A 21,335-nucleotide genomic window follows, 5' to 3' on the forward strand; every position below is an offset into this window, starting at 1 on the left:
AGAGTAATTTAGATAATAGAGGTACACTGGACAGGAGAATCGCTATCACTGGATCACATTTGTTACTGAGAGCTTATTCGAAGCGAAATGCGCTATAGATGACTCTGCACTTACCTGACGTGCTAACCTACGAAATTCAAATCTGCTGCAGAAACAGACGATCTATCACAGTTTCGCGCACTCGGAGTAAAATCCAAAGTATATCTGCCGAACAGAAACCCTAGCAAAAACGGCCAAGGCGCTAAGATATGCTGCGTCAGTGGGCTCCGAGAACCACTGTCTGAAAACTGAAAACAACTGTTATTTCGTTCCAGTTGGACAGTGGTTTCGAAACTGGCTCTTTATGGTACAACACATTCACTTTAAAACAATTACCTATGTCAGTCACATTTACTTTTGTCCTCAAGGAATTCCGATGCCTCACTTCGTCGCTTTGAAGTGTGCAATGATCTAAATGAACAACTCACTGTATACGCAAATCTATCTTTCGCTAAATTTGTGAGGATAAGTTTCAAGAAATATTTATAAATCACAAAAGGAAAGTATTCTGCATCTATAATGACTCCTTTTAATGTGACTGAAGAAAAACTCCAACTAGCATGAACAATAACTTTCTCTCAACATTGTCGTACCATCATAAAAATTACTTTTTTCGCATTCCTTTCACTTTTAAGTGAAATACTTTCTATTAACAGTGGTTGGAGGAAACTAAATATTACACTAAACTGATGTCTGATAATTCACCCTGGACACCGACAGTTGGACATTGTTACACAATGAAATCTTTACACTACAATAATGGCTCATCTAGACTTTGCAGAAAAATTAACTCAAGAATAGTTACCTTTTCCCAAATCTGTTGTCTCTTAAAGATCATTTCGAATCATCATTTATCCTTAATCCTCAGTTACAGAGCATGGAGCATCTTTTGATGCCCATATCTTTTTATTTGCTATTAAACTTGACCGTGTAGCACCAGACTATGGTAGAAGCATATGAGAATAATGATTGCACAGTATTATTACCAACACTCAGCTATCACACGGTAACTTATAAATGGTAATCATGTAATGGACTATAATGCGGATTGATGGTGAACTAAAACTTGAATAGTCACCTTGAGATGACTGAAAAAAAGGGAGAAATCTCAAGAGCTTTCAGACACAAATAAATTTTGCAAGTCAACACTCATGATAACGCCTAAATACAAAACTTCTAATACACAGAATAATGTAGAATATTATTGCAGGAAATACTGTGAAACGTTGTAATGTCAATAAAGTTTACAGTAGTATTTGGTTTGTAATGTGATGAAGGCACGAGAACAGTCTGTAATTTTACTGGAAGTATTTTTCATGAAACTATTACTGCATGAGTTTAAGTGAGCTCATTGCTCTGATTGTAATAGTCAAACTAAGTGATTAATTACTCTTCATTGTGTTGAAGACACTGTGATGGCTGTAAACTGTACGAACTGAACATAACAATCCATTTTACAATCTGTTTCCAATTATAAAAATGCAGCCTAGAAATATTATGCTTACTGTCATTGCACTGATGTCACACCCTTTTTAACAGTTGGCTGAATTATCCGGAAAGGCACCATGCAAACTCTGAATAGTATAAATATTGGCACAATAGCTGTAGTCTTCGGTATGCAGCGATTCTGTCTGTCTGTCTCGTTGACAGAGTCTGTGTCAAATGATAAGATGACGTTAATTCATCTTTCAGAACCAAATTATTATTCAGTAACATAAACTGGAGAAAACTTGGCTGCACAATTTAAAATAAATTCTGTCCAAAGTCATCTCGTATGTAATGGCGTCTCTGTTACATCTGATACCAGAACAGGTGTCATATGACATCTGCCCCTAAGAACAGAGGCTCCTGGCACTCTCTTTCCCCTGGGGTGTGAAACTGCCCCTAAAGGCGGAAGAATCAGCAATTATCAATGACATGAGGATGCAGAAGGCAATGGAAACCACTGCATTATAGACACATAATGTGTATCCACCACACATGTGGCCTGTAATTGAAAATGTCTCATTATGATCTCCCCATTGGTAAAAGATTCCTGAATAGGCGCCCATTCGCACTTCCGGGAGGGGACAGTCGAGGGGGAGGTGACCATGAGAAAAAGATTGAATAACCGTAGACATGAAAACGTTCTACAAGTCGTCACATGGAATGTCAGACGTTTTAATGTGGCAGAAAAGCTAGAAAATCGGAAAAGGGAAATGCTAAGGCTCAATCTAGATATAGTGGGGGACTGTGAAGCGAACTGGAATGAGACGAAGATTTCTGGTCACATGAGTATAGGGTAGATATCAACAGCAGCGGAAAATGGTATAACGGGAGTAGGATTCGTTATGAATAGGAAGGTAGGGTAGAGAGTGAGTTACTGTCAACAGTTCAGTGACATGGTTGTTCTCATCAGAACTGACAGCAAACAAATCCTACAACAATAGTTCAGGTACACATGCCGATGTCGCAAGCAGAACATGAAGCGCTAGAGAAATTATATGACGATACTGAAATGGTAATTTAGCAGGTAAAGGGAGGTGAAACTGCAATACTCAGGGGGACTGTAATACATTTGTAGGGGAAGGAGTACGAGAAAGGGTTATGGGAGAATACGGGCTTGGTGCTAGATATGATAGAGAAGAATGACTAATCCAGTTCTTCAATTAATTCCAGTTAGTAACAGCGAATACTATGTTCAAGAATCACAAGATGAGGAGATATACTTGGATAAACTCGGAAGATACTGGAAGACTTCAGTTATATTACATCATTCTCAGACAAAAATTTCGAAATCAAATACTGGACAGTAAGGCGTGCCCAGGAGCTTTTATATACTCAGATCACAGTTTATTAGTGATGAAGAGTAAACTGAAGTTTAAGAGAATAGTCATGAAGAATCAGTACCCAAGGAACTGGGATAAAGAGGTACTGAGGAATGAAGTGATACACTTGAAGTCCTCTAAGGCTATAGAGAGCGCCTTAAAGAATAGCTCAGTAGGCAGTTCAATAGCAGAGGAATAGACATATCTGAAAACACCAGTCACAGAATCTAGAAAGGAAAACGTAATACAAAGAACGAATCTGCGAAGAAATCATGGGAAACAAAAGAAATACTTCAGCTGAACAATTAAAGAAGGAAGTACAAAAATTTTAAGGGAAATTCAGGAATGCAGAAATAAAAGTCGCTGAGGAATGAAATCAATATGAACTGCAAGAAGCTAACAAGAAATGGCTCCATGAAAAATGTGAAGAAATCGAGAAAGAAATTACTGTCAGAAGGGTTGACTCAACACGTAGAAAAGTCAAAACAACCATCCACGAAATTAAGAACAAGGGTGGTAACATAAGAGGGGAATGAGAGTTCCACTGTTAAATACAGAGGAGAGAGCAGATAGTTGGAAATAGTATATTGAGAACCTTTATGAGTGGGAAGATTTGTCTGATGTGACAGAAGAAGAAGAAGAAGAAGAAGCAGAAGTCGGTTTATAAGAGCTAGGGCATACTGTATTACAATCAGAATTTGAAAGAGCATTGGATAACTTTAGATCAAATAAAGTAGAAGGGACTGATAACATCTCATCAGAATTTCTAAAATCATTGGGGGAAATTGCAACAAAACACGATGATGTGTAGAATGCATGAAACTGGCGATATACCAACTGACTTTCGAAAAAATATTGACCACAAAACACCGAAAACAGCAAGAGCTGAATCAGTTTAACAGTTCATGTATCCAAGATGCCGACAAGACTAATGCACAGAAGATTGGAAAAGACAATGAGGATTTCTTAGATTACTATCAGTTTGACTTTAGGAATGGTAAACAAGGAGGACTTCAAAAGCTAAGTAGCACTACAAAAACGGCACTCCTGGATAAGCAGAATCTACTAGTATCAAACATAGGTCTCTATCTGAACAAGAAATTTCTGAGAATGTTCGTTTGGAGCACAGCATTGTATCGTAGTCAAACATGGACTGTGTGACACTCAAAACAGAAGAGAATCGAAGCGTTTGAGGTATGGTGCTACAGCCGAATGCTGAAAATTACGTGGAGTGATAAGGTAAGGAATGAGGATGCTCTCCTCAGAATCGGCAGGAAAGGAACATGTGGGAAACAATGACAAGAAGGAGGGGCAGGATGGTAGGACATCTGTTAAAACGTCAGGGAATAACTTCCATGTTACTAGAGGGAGCTGTATAGGGTAAAAACTGTAGAGGAAAACAGAGCCTGGAATACATCCAGCAAGTAACTGAGGGCGAGTGAATATTTGGTTGCAACTGCCACTCTGAGATGAAGAGGTTGACACATATCCCTAGATACTATAGTCTTCCTCAACAAGAACATCTCACTTATTAATTCTAAGGTAGAAATTTTTTTCTTACATTTATGTACAATTACACTTTGAGTCATTCAGTGAACGGTTTTATGTTAGACACATTATGGAGACCTCGTAAGTTGTGAGTCCTTAAAGTTTCCACATCTACAGCGTTCACATGCGCAATCCGTTGAATTCCTGCTCTATTAGTGAAATTATCGCAGTATGAATGTAGAATTTTAAAATGGTTTTGTTTGTCTGTCTCAGGAGAACCGTCAAATTTGCCTAATATAATTTCTTGTGTCTTAGCATACTCTTCACTTTCATAATGAGATGCCTTTACATTACTCATCTTAATACAGAAGGACTTATACGAAGTTTGTGAGTTGAGTGGAGAAAGAAACTTTAAACAATTCTCGTCCTCCTCTTCCTTTGAAATTCAATCCTCAAACTTCAAACACACTAAGATACCATTAATTGGCAGTTTTCTCTTCTTACTACTGAAGTTTGAAATCGCTTTATGTTTACTCAAGAAATCAACACCCAAAGTTGTTTCTATAGTAAGTAGTGGGAATATTATAGAATTTCCCGAAAACTCATGTCCTTGACACGCAAAATAGCCGAGTTCGGTTCCTCACATCAGCCCTCTTTCCTGTAATTACCTTTTTACGTTGCAGTGGTAATTTCAGACAGACAGCTACTTTCTAACATTTACTGAATACACATCACTAATACCATAAATGGGACTCGCTGAATTTAGAACGCAGGTAACAATATCTTTCAAACATGGACGGTGATGATAGGGTGAGCTGAAGTGTTCTGCTTATTGTCATTCTCCTCTAAATGGACTATATTTACTCTGATGGATGAACTGTTTGCTATGTAGGCGAACATGTTGGTTGCCGGCTGCATCGCACCTCACTGTTATGACGCATCGTCTCGATCCTATTATTAAGTAGGTCTGTTGATCTCAGTAACACTCGCATTCCGATCTGCACTAAACATCTTTGATCTCTCCAGTTTCGATTAGATCTTTAGTCATAATTATTACGGATGAAATGATTTTCGTATTCGTATCTTCTTCGATTCCACAAGCCGCGTTCAATATTTCTGCCTCAGTAACCGCAATTGTGAAAGCTACCCCTGGAAGTCCAATCGTTTTCTCGGAATAAATGGTGTCCCACTGAATGACTCCTATCTTCCTAATTACTGTTAAACTGCCCTCTCGAATTCCAGTGGTGAGGCTGATCACTCTATGGGCAGTAATTTTGTCTGAGGTTAACATAGTTGTTGATGAACGAGGTGGCTGTTCATCGTTATCGAATTCTAGCTTTCACAACAAACCTTTAAATGCTTCCGCGTCGTTCTTGCAATGGCCCGCCAAAACTATGTATCTGAGTCTAACTGGTAATTGCGTCAGAAAAATTCGTATTAGTTTGGAGGGGCTGTAGCTATTTGTGAAAAACTCGTTCTTACGCATCATGTGCTCGAAAAAGCACGCAGAACTTGAGAAGTCAAACTTTATAAAGTTCTTAATTCTTGACTCATTAAGTAACTTTTCTGTAACGTATACCTACGTTTAAACCGAGATTTAAAGCGCAAAGCATTTGAAATTGTAAATTTTATTGGAGAAGTGCAAATGTCACCATCACAACTGTCACGAAGTTCTTTCTTTGTGTGATCCTCTGCTAGTCGAACTGTGATCCCTGGTTTCTGAAAAACTGTGTCCTTTTTGTCTGATACCTTCCTCCATCCAACGACAAACAATTCCGCTACACTTAGGATCGTTGACATTGACGCATTCCTGCGAACACATTTTGTACCATACTGAAGAAAACGGGTATTTAGTTCACTAGGCACAGTCTAGAAGCCTCCAACATGTCTCAGTAAGACGTGTCAACAACAAAAAAAAGAAGGCGATAATGCAACCAACAAAAAAACATTGGAGGGTTGGCGATTTAAGGAAGGTGGGGAGGATATAGAGGCATTCTGCGGGAAATGACCTTAGAGAACGAGTTCGAAAATTTTCTCGCGGCCTGAGAGACCACACCTCGTGAGTTAAGGGTTGAGCACAATAACGCTGTAGTTACGCGGTGATGTGTTGTCTCTGACCAGTAAGCTGACAAGGATGCGTAACAAAAACGTTCTCCAGCTTACGCATGTATTCTTGCGGCTGGTTCTGCCTTGAGATAATTGCACATAAATTCTAAGTTCTGACCAACAGGTCATATAGGTGGAAGGGAATAATCAAATTGTAGGAACCACTCCATTGAGTGAATCTCGTTCCCAACATTTCAGAAAATTTTAAATTTCCTAAGACTGAGAAAATGTTTGTTATCAAAACCATAATTATTGTGTGAGCATGTATTTTTCCTCGCACTACAAGTTGCTTCCCAGCTCTCTTGTGTGTGAAAACAGTCACGATGACGGATGAACTCTTCCCACCTGCTACGTCTTTGCTTGCTCATCAGTATTTCTAAAATGAAAATTGTCTCGCCTATTGACATGACCCGCTTCATTGATTTTCTTTCCGACATGACAAAGCTATTAATGAGTATTCTTAACTTCTTGTTTATGATGCTGGTTAATGGGCATTTGACCTTGTTCGGAACAGAGCAACGATTGAAATTCTTCCGAATCGAGAAAAGGGACTGTTTGACTTTCATCAGTTTTTTATTGGAATTGCGACCTCTTAACATATATTCAAGCCTGGGCTCTATTTACGTCAGACTTCAAATCATCACACATCTCTTTCCTAATCTGAATGGATAATTCGCTAAAATTAACCAAAAGTTCATCTCTGAAATTTTTATTACTCACTTCAAGCCTCCTCGAAATGTTTTCGTCCTGTATTTTATTAGTTTCTTTACTCTTTACAACTTCTTTATTACTTCCTTCCTTCCTTTTAACAATATGCTCTTCCAGTTTTTTGTTGTATTCCTTAACAACTTTCACATGTTTAATGAACTATGACGCACAGCATCAGAATTTAAAAGAAAAGAGTTTACATGAGTCGCTGTAAGATTGGGAATGATCCTCCCTGTCAATTTTAACATTACTTTACATTGGTGTTTTAACAAATAAAAATAAAATAATATATAATAATAATTAATTTGTAATAATAATAATTATTGTTTGTTTTGGTTGGATAAGTAATTGAGAGATTAAAATTTACGCCGTGAATTTATCGAGCTTCGCACGTCCGAAGATGTACGGAACGTAGCAAGGGCTCATTATGTATTTTTTGTAGACAAAGTATGATATCTGACTTCAGCTTCAATCATGAAAATGGAGTTACTAAAACTACTAAAATACAGAAAAGCATACGATTAAATAAAACATATATTCATTTTAACATACACATTACGATACAAATGACACTTACGTAAAATTCGAAGTAAATAATTGCAGATAATTCACAAATGAGAGCGACTTATTAATTCCGCGCCTCTTTTCTGCACATAAATATCAATATGGCTAACTGTAGAGCCGCACAAAATATTACGTCCTTCTAGGACAACGAATGACATAAGAGAGTGAAGATGCCTACTGGCTGCGACAAGAGAGCGGTGTTAATTCCTTTATTTTGCATTCTCTTGTCTTAAAAAATCGATACATATAATCTAAGTTAAATAAATTAAATATTGTCTGTGCTCGAGTGCAAATGGTTCCTTAAAGTGTGGTACAAACGTGAACTAAATGTTCATTAGCTAGACTACTGTAGCAAGTCACATTCTAGAGATTTATTTTCTAGTATAACTGATGCTGATTTCATCTCAGGTTTGTTTAGGCCCTACAATTGTTTTTTATCTCGCAGCGCGTATCTCGTCTCTGCTCTGCGTGTACACTGCAAAAATGTGACGTTCTGGACTGCATGTTCGCAAAATAAATCATCTGCTGGGAAAAGTGCCTTGTCTTTTTTTACTACGTTGCTTTCCTGAATTAAACTGTTGTTTTTCTTCTGAAAATACAGTTCACTGTGGATGCAGTAGTCCAAGGCGTGAGACTGCAGCTTCTGTCAAATCTACTTTCATAGCATGTGTGAGGGTAAGCTTCAAGAAATATTTATAAATGACAAAAGGGAAGTATTCCGGAATTATGCTGAATCCTTGTAATGAAATTCCATCTAGGATGAAGCGTAACTTTTTCTCAGATACCATCTTCATATCGTTAAGGCTGACCGGCCATTGACCTCCTTCTTTTGTACTGTATGCACACGCATTGGCCGAGCGGTTCTAGGCGCTTCAGTCTGGAACCGCGCGACCGCTACGGTCGCAGGTTCGAATCCTGCCTCGGGCGTGGATGTGTGTGATGTCCTTAGGTTAGTTAGGTTTAAGTAGTTATACGTTCTAGGGGACTGATGACCTCAGATATTAAGTCCCATAGTGCTCAGAGCCATTTGAACCATTTTTGAACCACACGGATTGCCCGAACTCTTACGGTACTCGGTAAGATTGTCTGCCGCGAGTAATGAGTGTAATGGGCAGGGGCACTACGAATGTAGTGCGTGGACATTAAGCTGGGAATGTGGGTCTCACGGGGAGCGTGGAAGGGATAAGTCCCTGCAGTCGCGCTATCCTCTGTGCCCTCGGTGGCTCAGATGGATGCCGGCACGGTAGCTCAGCGTGTTCGGTCAGAGGGTTTAGCTACCCTCTATAATAAAAAAAAACTGAGTGAACGGATCAACGAACAACCTGAACGGTTGTCATCGGACGTCCGACACGAACAAATTCAATGAACAATATAGAACAAAATGAGATCAACAAAAAAGAAAAAAGATGGATAGAGTGTCTGCCATGTAAGCAGGAGATCCCGGGGTCGAGTCTTGGTCGGGGCACACATTTTCAACTGTCCCTGTTGATGTATATCAACGCCTGTCGACAGCGTAGGTTCTTGATTTAATTATCATTTCATTTTTTCTCAGCGGTCATATCATCATAAAATTACTTTCACACATAATATTTAAATTCTTAAAATTACTCTTCGCCCTTTTAAATGATACCCTTTTACCGAACAATGGTGAGAGGAAACTAAATCATACATAACAGATGACTGATAATTCACCCTGGATACCAACATGTAGGTATGGTTAGACACAATGAATTTTTAAACTGTAATAATTACTTGCCTAGAGCCTGCAGCAAAATAAATTCAATAGCAATGATCTTTTCCAAAGTATTGTCTCTATAAAATGATCGCAGATCATCTCTTATCCTTAATCCTCAATTACAGATCATGCAGCATCTCAAAAAAAAAAAAAAATCATTCTCTGTGTTGCACGTCCGTCATCCAGGCCCGTCTCTGTGCCGTAACTGCATCCGACTACCTCGATCGAGCTAGTTCAACTAAATAACGCTACAGCCTCTACTAGCCAGAGAATACGTATCACTGATGTGGCGTGACTTGCGAAGATACACATAGTGGTAAACATTCCAAATAAACTGTCAAAAAGACGAAACCGCGTGTCATTTCTCGTGGCATGTACACGCTTTATGAGCATTTCTCCTAATGATACACTGATGAGCCAGAACGTTACGACCGCCTCCTTAATACCTCGTCATCCATATTTGGAACGAAATACATCAGTAATTGTTCGTATGAGAGACGTGACAGTTTATTAATAGGTTTGTAGAGGTATGCGGCATTAGATATCGCCGCACAGGTCATGTATTTCGCGTAAATAACGGGCCGCTGATTTGCATGCGCGCTGAAGGCACCCGATAGCGACCCAGACGGGTTCCGTGGGCTTTACACCAGGCTAATTTTGACGCCGCGACATCAGCGTGACTTCGCTATAATGCTCCTCAAACCCCTGAGCATGGGTCTGGCTCCGAGTCACGGACGACTGTGTTCTGCTGAAAGGTGACATCGCCGTCGGGGAAGACATCCAACACGAAGGGATGCAGGTGGTTCGCAGCTGTCAGCTGGTCTTCGATTACTGTCATAAGTCCCATGCAAGCACAGGAGAACGTCTCCCGTAGCATAATACTACTCCCGCCAGCCTGCGTCCGTGGCGCGCTGCACTTTACGAGCCGCCGTTCAATCGATGATGGCGCTTGTGGTGACGACCGTCGACCTAGTGTAGCAATAACGTTATTCATTGGAAGAACCATTGATCGACGGTCGAATGCCGACGGTTCCAGTCCCACTGTAACTGTATTGACGATGTCGTTGAGTCATAATGTCTACACATAGGGATGGTCGGCTGCGGAGCTTCATTATCAACAATGTACGATGAACATTGTGCTCTGAGACACTTGTGCGTGCACCAGCATAGTGTTCTTTCAGCAGAGATGCCACAGGTCATAATCTATCCAACTTTACAGAGTAGACAAGCCTCCGAACCCCACATTCTGTGAAGAGCCGTGGACGTCCGACAATTTAGCGCCTGGTGGTAGTTTCGCTGTCCTTGTACCTTTTCCAGTAGATGCTCACAGCATGTGAAGATCCGACCAGCTTCGCCGTTTTCGAGATACTCGTTCACAGGCTCTGCATAATAATAATTTGCCCTTTGTCAGAGCCGCTTGTCTCAATGGATTTCCCGTATGTTTGCTAGGGTGATCCGCCGTCCGTAGCTGCTCCGCTTACACACTTTTGTTACGGCGTCGCGTGACCGCAACGCCACAAGGCGGCATCGAGCGCCGCGGTGGGGTGCGGCCATAATGTTTTGGCTCATCAGCGTGACGTAAGCGGTGGTCGTCTGCTGTGCACGCCGCTCCCTCGCCGCACTGAGTACACGGTACTGTGTACTCGGGACGCCGAGGTGGCTGCACAACCACGTGCGCTTCTCAGCTCTAGTGACCCTCCCTTGGCCACTAGAAAAATTATTAGGTATTCCTGAAAAGAGCAAAAAGACAAACACACAGGCAGCCTCTAAACTTTCAGCTGCAAAATTGATTGTAACTTTGGCGTTACTTTTGAATATCAAAATTGAAATTGACTTTTTCATCAAAAATAAAATATTTAGTCCTATGGATCCTAATTACTGTCTTCTTGGCTGAGAAAGAGTAAATTATTAATTTTGCAGCAAGGCGCGGCGTCTCCGGAGTGTAATCGAGCGCACGCAAGGTTAAAGTTCTTCCTAGCAGCCGGCGTACAGCTTTTTAAGATCTGCGTCGTAATGTAGCTCTTAAAAATTCTTGACGTTGTTATTGAAGAGCAACTCAGGCGGATACGATTCTGAACTACGGTGACAGTCTGTGACGGTAGGGCAAGTTCGACAAATATTCGCTTTTCACAAAAGAGAATGTGTTCATTTCAAAAGACAGTGTTATTAAACAGGGATCGCACAGTACTACCTAGCATTCAAAATACAAAGTCTTCTGCTTGCTTGCACTTTGCATCGTAATTACTAGGAGAGGAAAGATGAGTATAATATCCACTTCAGAAATGAGAAAAATTTTACCTTTAGAGATAACAATACCTATTTCACAAAAAAGTTCTTCTCGGTGCTCAACTATTACAGTATATATTCAGCTTCTTACAAGGGGGGGGGGGGGGGGGGTATACTGACAAAAATTAAAAATTAATATTTGCTGATATCTCGCAGCAATGGCGGCTGTCGTTTCTTTTTTAACAATAGGGGTACACCTCCTTTGAAAATACGCCCTTCGGTGTTCCAGTGCAGTATCAGGGGAAAAAAATCATTGTAAAGTCACGGAATACAGAAGTTTCTTAAAAATCATGGAACACTAATAAGCCAACGATGTTATTTACAATGCTGCGCTCTCGCAGGCGTAAGCGATAGTTCAGGTTATTTATATATGACAGTGCTCTATTATCGTTCTTTGGCACAATTCATTTTCTTATTTATTGGTATGTTTCGCTCTTATTCTCCATAATTGAGTTAGAAGAGAAAGTGACATTGCTGTTCAAGATACTCTCACCGTAGCAGCCACTGCCCAGTGGCGGGTGTGCTATGAGTCGGCCTCTGAGAAACGGCGAACGACCGCAAGGCCGACGGCGAAATCAGTGAGTGAGAAAGCCAAAAAGTCGTGGCATACTGTCCACAAGTTTACCAGGGCACTTTTGCTCCATATTGTCCCATTCCTCAGCGGCGATTCGGCGCAGATCCCTCAGAGTGGCTGGTGGGTCACGTCGACCATAGATAGCCGTTATCAATCTATCCCAGGCATGTTCAATAGGCTTCATGTATGGTGGACATGCTGGCTACTTTAGTCGAGTGATGTCGTTATCCTGAAGGAAGTCATTCATAAGATGTCCACGATGGGTACGCGAATTGTCATCCATGAAGACGACTGCCTCGCCAATAGCCTGCCGATAAGGTTGCACTATCGGTCGGAGGATGACATTCACGTATCATACAGCCTTTACGGCGCCTTCCATGACCACCAGCGGCGTACGTCGGCACACATAATGCAACCCCAAAACAGCAAGGAGCCTCCACCTTGCTGCACTCGCTGTTCGGCGTGTCTAAGACGCTCAGCCTAGCCGGGTTGCCTCCAAACACGTCTCCGACGATTGTCAGGTTGAAGGCACATGCGACCCTCATCGGTGGTTGCAGGAAAAGCATTATTCGACACGGTGGCGTTGCTGTCAGGATTCCTACGAGCCATGATCCATAGGTAGCGGTCATCCACTGCAGTAGTAGCCTTTGGGAAGCCTGAGAAAGGCATGTCATTGACAGTTACTGTCTCTCTGTATCTCCTCCTTATCCGAAGAACGTCGCTTTGGTTCACTCCGAGACGCCTAGGAACTTACCTTGTTGAGAGCTCTTTTTGGCACAAAGTAACAATGCGGACGCGATCGAACGGCAGTATTGACCGCCTACGCATGGTTGAACTACAGGCAACACGAGCCGTGTACCTCCTTCCTGGTGGAATGACTGGAACTGATCGGCTGTCGGACCCCCTCCGTCTAATAGGCGCTGCTCATACATGGTTCTTTACATCTCTGGGCGGATTTAGTGACATCTCTGGAAAAGGGACTGTGTCTGTGATACAATATCCACAGTCAACGTCTGTCTTCAGGATTTCTGGGAACTGGGGTGATGCGAAATTTTTTTGATGTGTGTTTAATAACGCGTTAACTCAAACCAATGCAAATTTTACGAATAAAAACATTCCTTTTTTAAAAACGAAAAATTTTAGCTCTGCTGTTATGGCTAACTGATATTTCTGTATTTACTTGGTTATCGCAAAAAAATAAGAAAGACTTATAACCGAGACCAAACAAACACCGGAAAATACCGGTTATTCAGAACTGAAGTACAGGTGTCGGTTACAACCGGTCGGTTTTTCCTGTCCCTACCAACTATCAGCTCACGCGACCGCCACGTCGCCCGCGGCACCGACGCGAACCCGGGCAGCTCTGTTGCCCCCATGCCGGGACTCCTGTCTCCGTCTCGAGGTCCGAGATCTGCGAGTATACTCGACTTGTAGTGATCTTTATCCGGCAATCATTCTGAAAGTAATGAAAGTCTTTCTTGACATATATATTTATTCAACTCAGCTATTTTTCTGCCGATCTACCGTCCAAATTGAAGCATCTGTGGGAGCAGCCCTCATACTTTCCCATGCATTCCGCGTCCTGAGTGGCTGCCAGGCTGTTGAACCATTCACTAACTTCCTCTTACAAATCGCCGTCATTTCCGCAGTGGTTTCCGTCTAAAGAGCGCTTCAGTTTCTGAACTATGACGGTAATCATTCTGAACGAATATAGGAATAAGGCGGACTTTGCAAAGCTTCCCATTTTAACTGCAGAGAAAATGCCCCGTCAGTGCAACGGAACGGAACGTGGGCGAGCTTAACAGTGAAACAGCACAGTACCACTGGAGACTGGACAACAGTCCACGCCTTTTGTCGTGGAGGACTCAGCGCTCTCGCGGCCTCTCCTGTTGTACAGCCGCTGGGTGCGGCGATCTGTCCAGCTCACTGCGGCCGTGGCCTTTTGGCGCTCGGAATTTAACCTTATTTGCTTTACTGGCGATCGTGAAAGATGTCATTCTATTGACTGGTGCTCTGTTTCTGGACTTTCATGTGCAAACCGAGTGTAAACAGCATGTGGCTAAAAGAACTCACCCCAACATTTCGTATCGAGTAAGGAAAATAGTGGAGCTCCCGTTCATTGTACTTTGTGTTCGTCCTTCCAACTTACAGAAATACACCTCGCACACACTTTTCTATAACACAATTCACTACTAACAATTACTTAAAGAACTGATCTTGAAATAGTAATATCACAAATAGAGTCCACCTTGATGCAAAACACCGTGTTATTTGTTTATTTCTTTATTATCACAAACTAGGTTCGGCGGCAAATATCACCATCATTAGTGGAGTTTTTTTAATCTAAAACATGCAGAAAATTGTATGGTTGTACAAACACAGTACAACATTATTACATTTTTACAAATCGTCTTTGAAATATAGTTTTATATTGATACTTTTGTGGTACCTTATTTATTGTATGCTACAGCATGTTTTAAGCTATTATTGGCGCTGTTTGTGACATACCTTCTGTGCTCTTTTTTCTGTTGCCGTCTTTTTACTTAGCGAACATCATGTCATCTGCAACCATATGAGCTGCTGTTAGTAAAAAAATACTCAAAGGTGTACTTCGTATGTCAGCAGTATATAGTTGGGGTTGTGGTAGTGTTGTGGAAACCAGTTATTTAGGTGAGTATTTAGCTGTTGCTAAGCTATTCGTGTACTCACATTCGTTGGATGGTGTGTGGCTGCTTTTTACACATAAAACAAAACTTTAGCACTGGATCAGAAACAAAGTGCTAAATATAAATATAAATATAAAACTATATTTCAAAAGACGATTTGTGAAAAATGTAATAATGTTTTACTGTGTTTGTACAACCATACAATTTTCTGCACGTTTTAGATTAAAAAAACTCCACTAATGATGGTGATATTTGTCGCCGAAACTAGTTTGGGATAATAAAGAAATAAACAAATAACACGGTGTTTTGCATCAAGGCTGACTCAATTTGGAATATTACTGTATTTCTATGCAAACACGGACCAAGATAATATTATTGATCCTGACATTTCGTCCATCGATAATGAAGCGGAGACTATCCCGCCGAATTTTCCGTCAGAACTTGATCTGAGTCCGTCAGTCGCAACTGGAGGTAGGGTATATCGTTATTCCTGATAAATATTCGTTTGTCCGCCGTAACACGTAATGCACCATTTCAGTATTGAAGCTTGTGCATTATATTTTCACAATTTAAAAACAATACAAATAAACAGTTAACGACCGTAAGCTCCCTCAGACGTTTTTGGTATGGGAGAATTATGAGGACCGTCAGACCAAAACCTTCTTAAATTTTAGAATTATTCTTGTATTTAAAATTTTCAACTTATAGGTTTACGTTAGATTAAAAATGTTTCCTTTCGATTATTTACTATAAAATATCGTGTCGCACATTGTGGGCGTTGCTAAAGAGATGATGATGGCGATGCGACGATGACGACGACGACGACGACGATGGTGAAATGTCTGACAGCGTAGAGACCAGCTCCCAGCAGATGCTGCGTCGGCAGGATGGAAGGGTCGCTGAAGCAAGGGAGGAAACACAGTAGGCTGCGTCTGGAATGATGTTGGGAAGCCAGAGCACAAAGATGGATGTGGGAGGTGAGATGGAGGCTTGTACAAGCGTACACTGCGGTAACAAAAGTCGTGGCCTACCTCACAACATAACGCCAGACCTCCCTCTCCACGGTGTAGCGCAGCAACTCGACGTGGCGCGGACTCAACCAGTCGCTGGAAGTTCCCTGCAGAAACACCGAGGCACGCTGCCTCCACAGCCGTCCACAATACCACACTACTGGCCATTAAAATTGCTACACCAAGAGGAAATGTAGATGATAAACGGGTATTCATTGGACAAATATATTATACCAGAACTGACAAGTGATTACATTTTCACGCAATTTGGGTGCATAGATCCTGAGAAATCAGTACCCAGAACAACCACCTCTGGCCGTAACAACGCCCTTGATACGCCTGGGCATGGAGTCAAACAGAGCTTGGATAGCGTGTACAGACACAGCTGCCCATGCCGGTTCAACACGATACCACAGTTCATCACGAGTAGTGACTGGCGTATTGTGACGAGCCAGTTGCTCGGCCAGCATTGACCACACGTTTTCAGTTGGTGAGGGATCTGGAGAACGTGCTGGCCACGGCAGCAGTCGAAGATTTTCTGAATCCAGAAAGGCCCGTAAAAGACCTGCAACATGGGGTCGTGCGTTATCCTGCTGAAATGTAGGCTTTGGCAGGGATCGAATGAAGGGTAGAGCCACGCGTCGTAACACATCTGAAATGTAACGTCCACTGTTCCAAGTGCCGTCAATGCGAACAAGAGGTGATCGGGACGTGTAACCAATGGCACCCCATACCATCACGCCGGGTGATACGCCAGTATGGCGATGACGAATACACGCTTCCATTTTCCGTTTTCAAATGGCTCTGAGCACTATGGGACTTAACTGCTGAGGTCATCAGTCCCCTGGAACTTAGAACTACTTAAACCTAACTAACCTAAGGACATCACACACATCCATGCCCGAGGCAGGATTCTAACCTGCGACCGTAGCAGCAGCGCTGTTCCGGACTGTAGCGCCTAGAACTGCTCGGCCACTCGGGCCGGCTACCGCGATGTCGCCAAACACGGATGCGGCCATCATGATGTTGTAAACAGAACCTTGATTCATCCGAAAAAATGACGTTTTGCCTTTCGTGCACCCAGGTTCGTCGTTGAGTACACCATCGCAGCCGCTCCTGTCTGTGGTGCAGCGTCAAGAGTAACCGCAGCCATAGCCTCCGAGCTGATAGTGCATGCAGCTGCAAATGTCGTCGAACTGTTCGTGGAGATGGTTGTTGTCTTGCAAACGTCCCCATCTGTTGACTCAGGGATCGAGACGTGGCTGTATGATCCGTTACAGCCATGCAGGTAAGGTGCCTGTCAGCTCGACGGCTAGTGGTACGAGGCAGGCGGGATCCTACACGGTGTTTCGTATTACCCTCCTGAACCTACCGATTCCATATTCTGCTAACACTCATTGGATCTCGACCAACACGAGCAGCAATGTCGCGATACGATAAACCGCAATCGCGATAGGCTACAATCCGACCTCTATCAAAGTCGGAAACGTGATGGTACGCATTTCTCCTCCTTACACGGGGCATCACAACAATGTTTCACGAGGCAACTCCGGTCAACTGCTGTTTGTGTTTGAGAAATCGGTTGGAAACTTTCGTCATGTCAGCACGTTGTAGGTGTCGCCACCGGCGCCAGCCTTGTATGAATGGTCTGAAAAGCTCATCATTTGCATATCACAGCATCTTGTTCCTGTCGGTTAAATTTCGCATCTGTAGCACGTCATCTTCGTGGTGTAGCAATTTTAATGGCCAGTAGTATAGAAGTGTTGCAAGTGCACGATGTTAGGCACGAACAGACCTCTTCACTGTGTCAGACAAATGTTAGATGGGATTTATGTAGGGAGATGGGGATGGCCAAATCATTCGCTAGAAATGTCCAGAAGGCTCTTCAAACCAGCTGCGAACAATTGTGACCCATTCACATAGTGCACTGTCATCCACAAAAATTCCATCGTCATTTGGAAACTTAAAGTCCTTGTATGGCTGCGAATAGTCTCCAACCTCCAGTCCATTCCACATAAAGACAGCCCACGCCATTATGGAGTCGCCACCAGGTTGTGTAGTTCCTGATTGATATCTTGCGACCATAGCTTCGTAGGATCTACACCACACTCGAACCCTACCGTGAGCTTTTACCAACTGAAATAGGGACTCATCTGACCAGGCGGCCGTTTTCCAGTCGTCTACGGTCCAATCAGTGTGGTCACTAGACCAGGAGAGGGGCTGCAGGCGGCGTCCTGCTGTTAGCAAAAGCACTCCCGTCTGCTGCCATTGCCCATTAACACCAAATTTCGCCATACTGTCGTAACGGTTGAGTTTGTTTCTGCAGTTCTTTCGTGCAGTGTTGATGGTCTGTTAACAATGATTGCAACTCTACGCTAACGCCGCTACTTTCGGTTGTTAAGGTCGTCAGCCACAGCATTATCCGTGGTGAGAAGCATTACCCTAAATGTGGTATTCTCGGCACATTTTTGACAGTGTGCAATGTCCCGTGCGTCCTGCTCAGACTACCATTCCGCGTTCTAAGTCTTTTAACTCTCGTCATGTGGCCATAATTACGTCGGAAACCTATTCACATGACGCCTGAGTACAAATAAAGCTCCGCCAATGCACTGCCCTTTTATACCTCGTGTACGACATACTCCAGCCATCTGTATGAGCGGATTTCGCTACCCCACTAGTTTTGTCATCCCAGTGTAAGTGGTAGGATGGCTAATATTTTCCGGGTCAGGAATAGGGAATTCGTAGAAGTTCCCTTGAGATGGGATATGGAGGGTGTTCAGGTGGAGCGGCAGTACGACGAGTTGGAGCAGGGGCAACACAGAGGAGGCCTCACGTACACGTCTGGGTTACGGTAGGCGAGGCTGCGGGATGCGACTGCACTCTTTCTCGGCGTATTCCACTGATGAATTCTTCTCGGGTTATCAGCCGAGTGGTGGCGTCGTCTTGTCGCAGCGTTTCGATGGGTTTCGTACCCATCATCTTCTGGCGAAGTGTCGGGATGCTGTGTTCTGCATATCTATACAGGTGTTTGGACAGACACCGGGTCTCGTCGCCGGCCACCACCACCGACGGGGTATCCCCTTCCGGAGGAACGTGATTGGTCGGCCTACAGAAGCGGACGGCGGCCAAACATCTGTATAAATGTGCAGAACACAGCATCCCGACACTTCGCCACAAGATGATGGGTACGAAACTCATCCAAACGTTGCCACAAGACGACACCACCAGTCGGCCGATAACCCGAGAAGAATCCATCAGGACGGATCATCCTCAAATTTACAGACCAATATCCTTAATATCGGTTTGTTGCAGGATTAACGAACATACGCACAGTTCGAATATAATGAATTTCCTTGAGACAGAGAAGTTGCTGTCCATGCATCAGCACGGCTTTAGAAAGCATCGCTCCTGCGAAACTCATTTCGCCCTTTTTTTCACATGATATCTTGCGAACCATGGATGAAGGGTATCAGACGGATGGCATATTCCTTGATTTCCGGAAAGCGTTTCACTCGGTGCCGCACTGCAGACTCCTAACTAAGGTACGAGCATATGCGATTGGTTCCCAAATATGTGAGTGGCCCGAAGACTTCTTAAGTAATAGAATCCAGTACGCTGTACTCGATGGTGAGTGGTCATCGGAGGTGAGGGTATCATCTGGAGTGCCCCAGGGGAGTGCGGTAGGTCCGCTGTTGTTTTCTATCTACATAAATGATCTTTTGTATAGGGTGGATAGCAATGTGTGGCTGTTTGCTGATGATGCTGTGGTGTACGGGAAAATGTCATCGTTGAGTGACTGTAGGAGGATACAAGATGACTTAACAGGATTTGTGATTGGTGTAAGGAATGGCAGCTAACTCTAAATATAGATAAATGTAAATTAATGCACATGAATAGGAAAAAGAGTCGTGTATGTTTGAATACTCCATTAGTAGTGTAGCGCTTGACACAGTCACGTCGATTAAATATTTGAGCGTAATATTGGAGAGCGATATGAAGTGGGACAAGCATTTAATGGCAGTTGTGGGGAAGGCGGACAGTTGTCTTCGGTTCATTGGTAGAATTTTGGGAAGATGTGGTTCATCTGGAAAGGAGACCGATTATAAAACAGTAATACGACCTATTCTCGAGTATTGTTCGAGCGTTTGGGATCCCTATCAGGTCGGATTGAGGGAGGACATAGAAGCAATTCAGAGGCGGGCTGCTAGATTTGTTACTGGTAGGTTTGATCATCACGCGAGTGTTACGAAAATGCTTCAGGAAGTCGGGTGGGAGCCTCTCGAGGAAAGGAGGCGTTCTTTTCCTGAATCGCTACTGGGGAAAATTAGAGAACCAGCATTTGAGGCTGACTGCAGTACAAATTTACTGCCGCCAACTTATATTTCGCACAAAGGTAAGAGAGATTAGGGCTCGTACAGAGGCATATAGGCAGTGATTTTTCCCTCGTTCTGTTTGGGAATGGAACAGGAAGAGAAGATGCTAGTTGTGGTACGAGGTACCCTGCGCCACGCACCGTATGGTGGATTGCGGAGTATGTATGTAGATGTAGATGTAGACTGCGGGCAATTTTCGAAGACGTCGGATGAATGTGCTCATATGTGGCAATCTCATCAACTGGTTGAGGATACCTGTAGTAGGCACGAGACGCATATGGGACACTAGGCAGGTTGGACGGTTTCGCACAGTAAGCTGGCGCTTCGTTTACTGGCCCAGCTAACCCGCCGCGGCGGCGCTGTTGTTGCAGGGCACGTACGCGGTGCTGGGGCTGGACCTGGACGAGCCGGTGCACGCGGCGGCCGGCGACTCTGCGCCGCTGGGCCAGTACCGCGCGCGCCTCGCCCTGGAGGCCGGCCAGGGGGCGGCGCTGTGCTCCGCCGCCGAGCTCGAGTTCGCCTCGCCGGACGACTAGGCGGCGCGACCGCCCCCAAGCTGAACACCAATAAAGCACCCTGAACGCGCAGACGAGTCTCTCTCTCTTTTTAATCACTCACCTGCTCCTTCCATCCCATACATTTGCACTGATCAGCCAGAACTGATATGTCTGCGTAAGCAGAAGAAACTACGATCAAAGTCCGAAACAATTTATTGGACTGTTCAATTAACCAAAACAAATTCTCCATGTATAACACCAACACAAAGCAGTCATCCGTCTTCGAATTACAACTACATACAAGAATAAGATAGAAAACAACTGAAATAATTTCCTACTAGTCTCCGCCAGAGACTTCTCCGATATACCGATCCTAATCCAGAGATCAGCGAGAAGACCCAAGTCAGGCTGCCGCCCCGGCAGCTATCCGAGTCTGCTGGCGGTCGATGAACTGCCGATGCGTGGCGGAGCGCCGGCCTTTA

General features: G+C 43.4%; 1 protein-coding gene across 1 annotated transcript in view; it reads left to right on the top strand.

Moving 5' to 3' along the window:
• The window catches only part of LOC126484507 (uncharacterized), a 54,149-nt gene extending 33,234 nt beyond the window's left edge, over positions 1–20,915 (top strand). The window contains exon 4 of the mRNA XM_050108043.1: positions 20,728–20,915. Coding sequence (XP_049964000.1) covers positions 20,728–20,892 — 165 coding nt within the window. The 3' untranslated portion in view covers positions 20,893–20,915. The remainder of the gene's footprint in view (positions 1–20,727) is intronic.
• The last annotated feature ends 420 nt before the right edge of the window (positions 20,916–21,335 follow it).

The sequence above is a fragment of the Schistocerca serialis genome, chromosome 6 (genome assembly GCF_023864345.2).
Source record: "Schistocerca serialis cubense isolate TAMUIC-IGC-003099 chromosome 6, iqSchSeri2.2, whole genome shotgun sequence".
Classification (NCBI taxonomy): Eukaryota; Metazoa; Arthropoda; class Insecta; order Orthoptera; family Acrididae; genus Schistocerca; species Schistocerca serialis.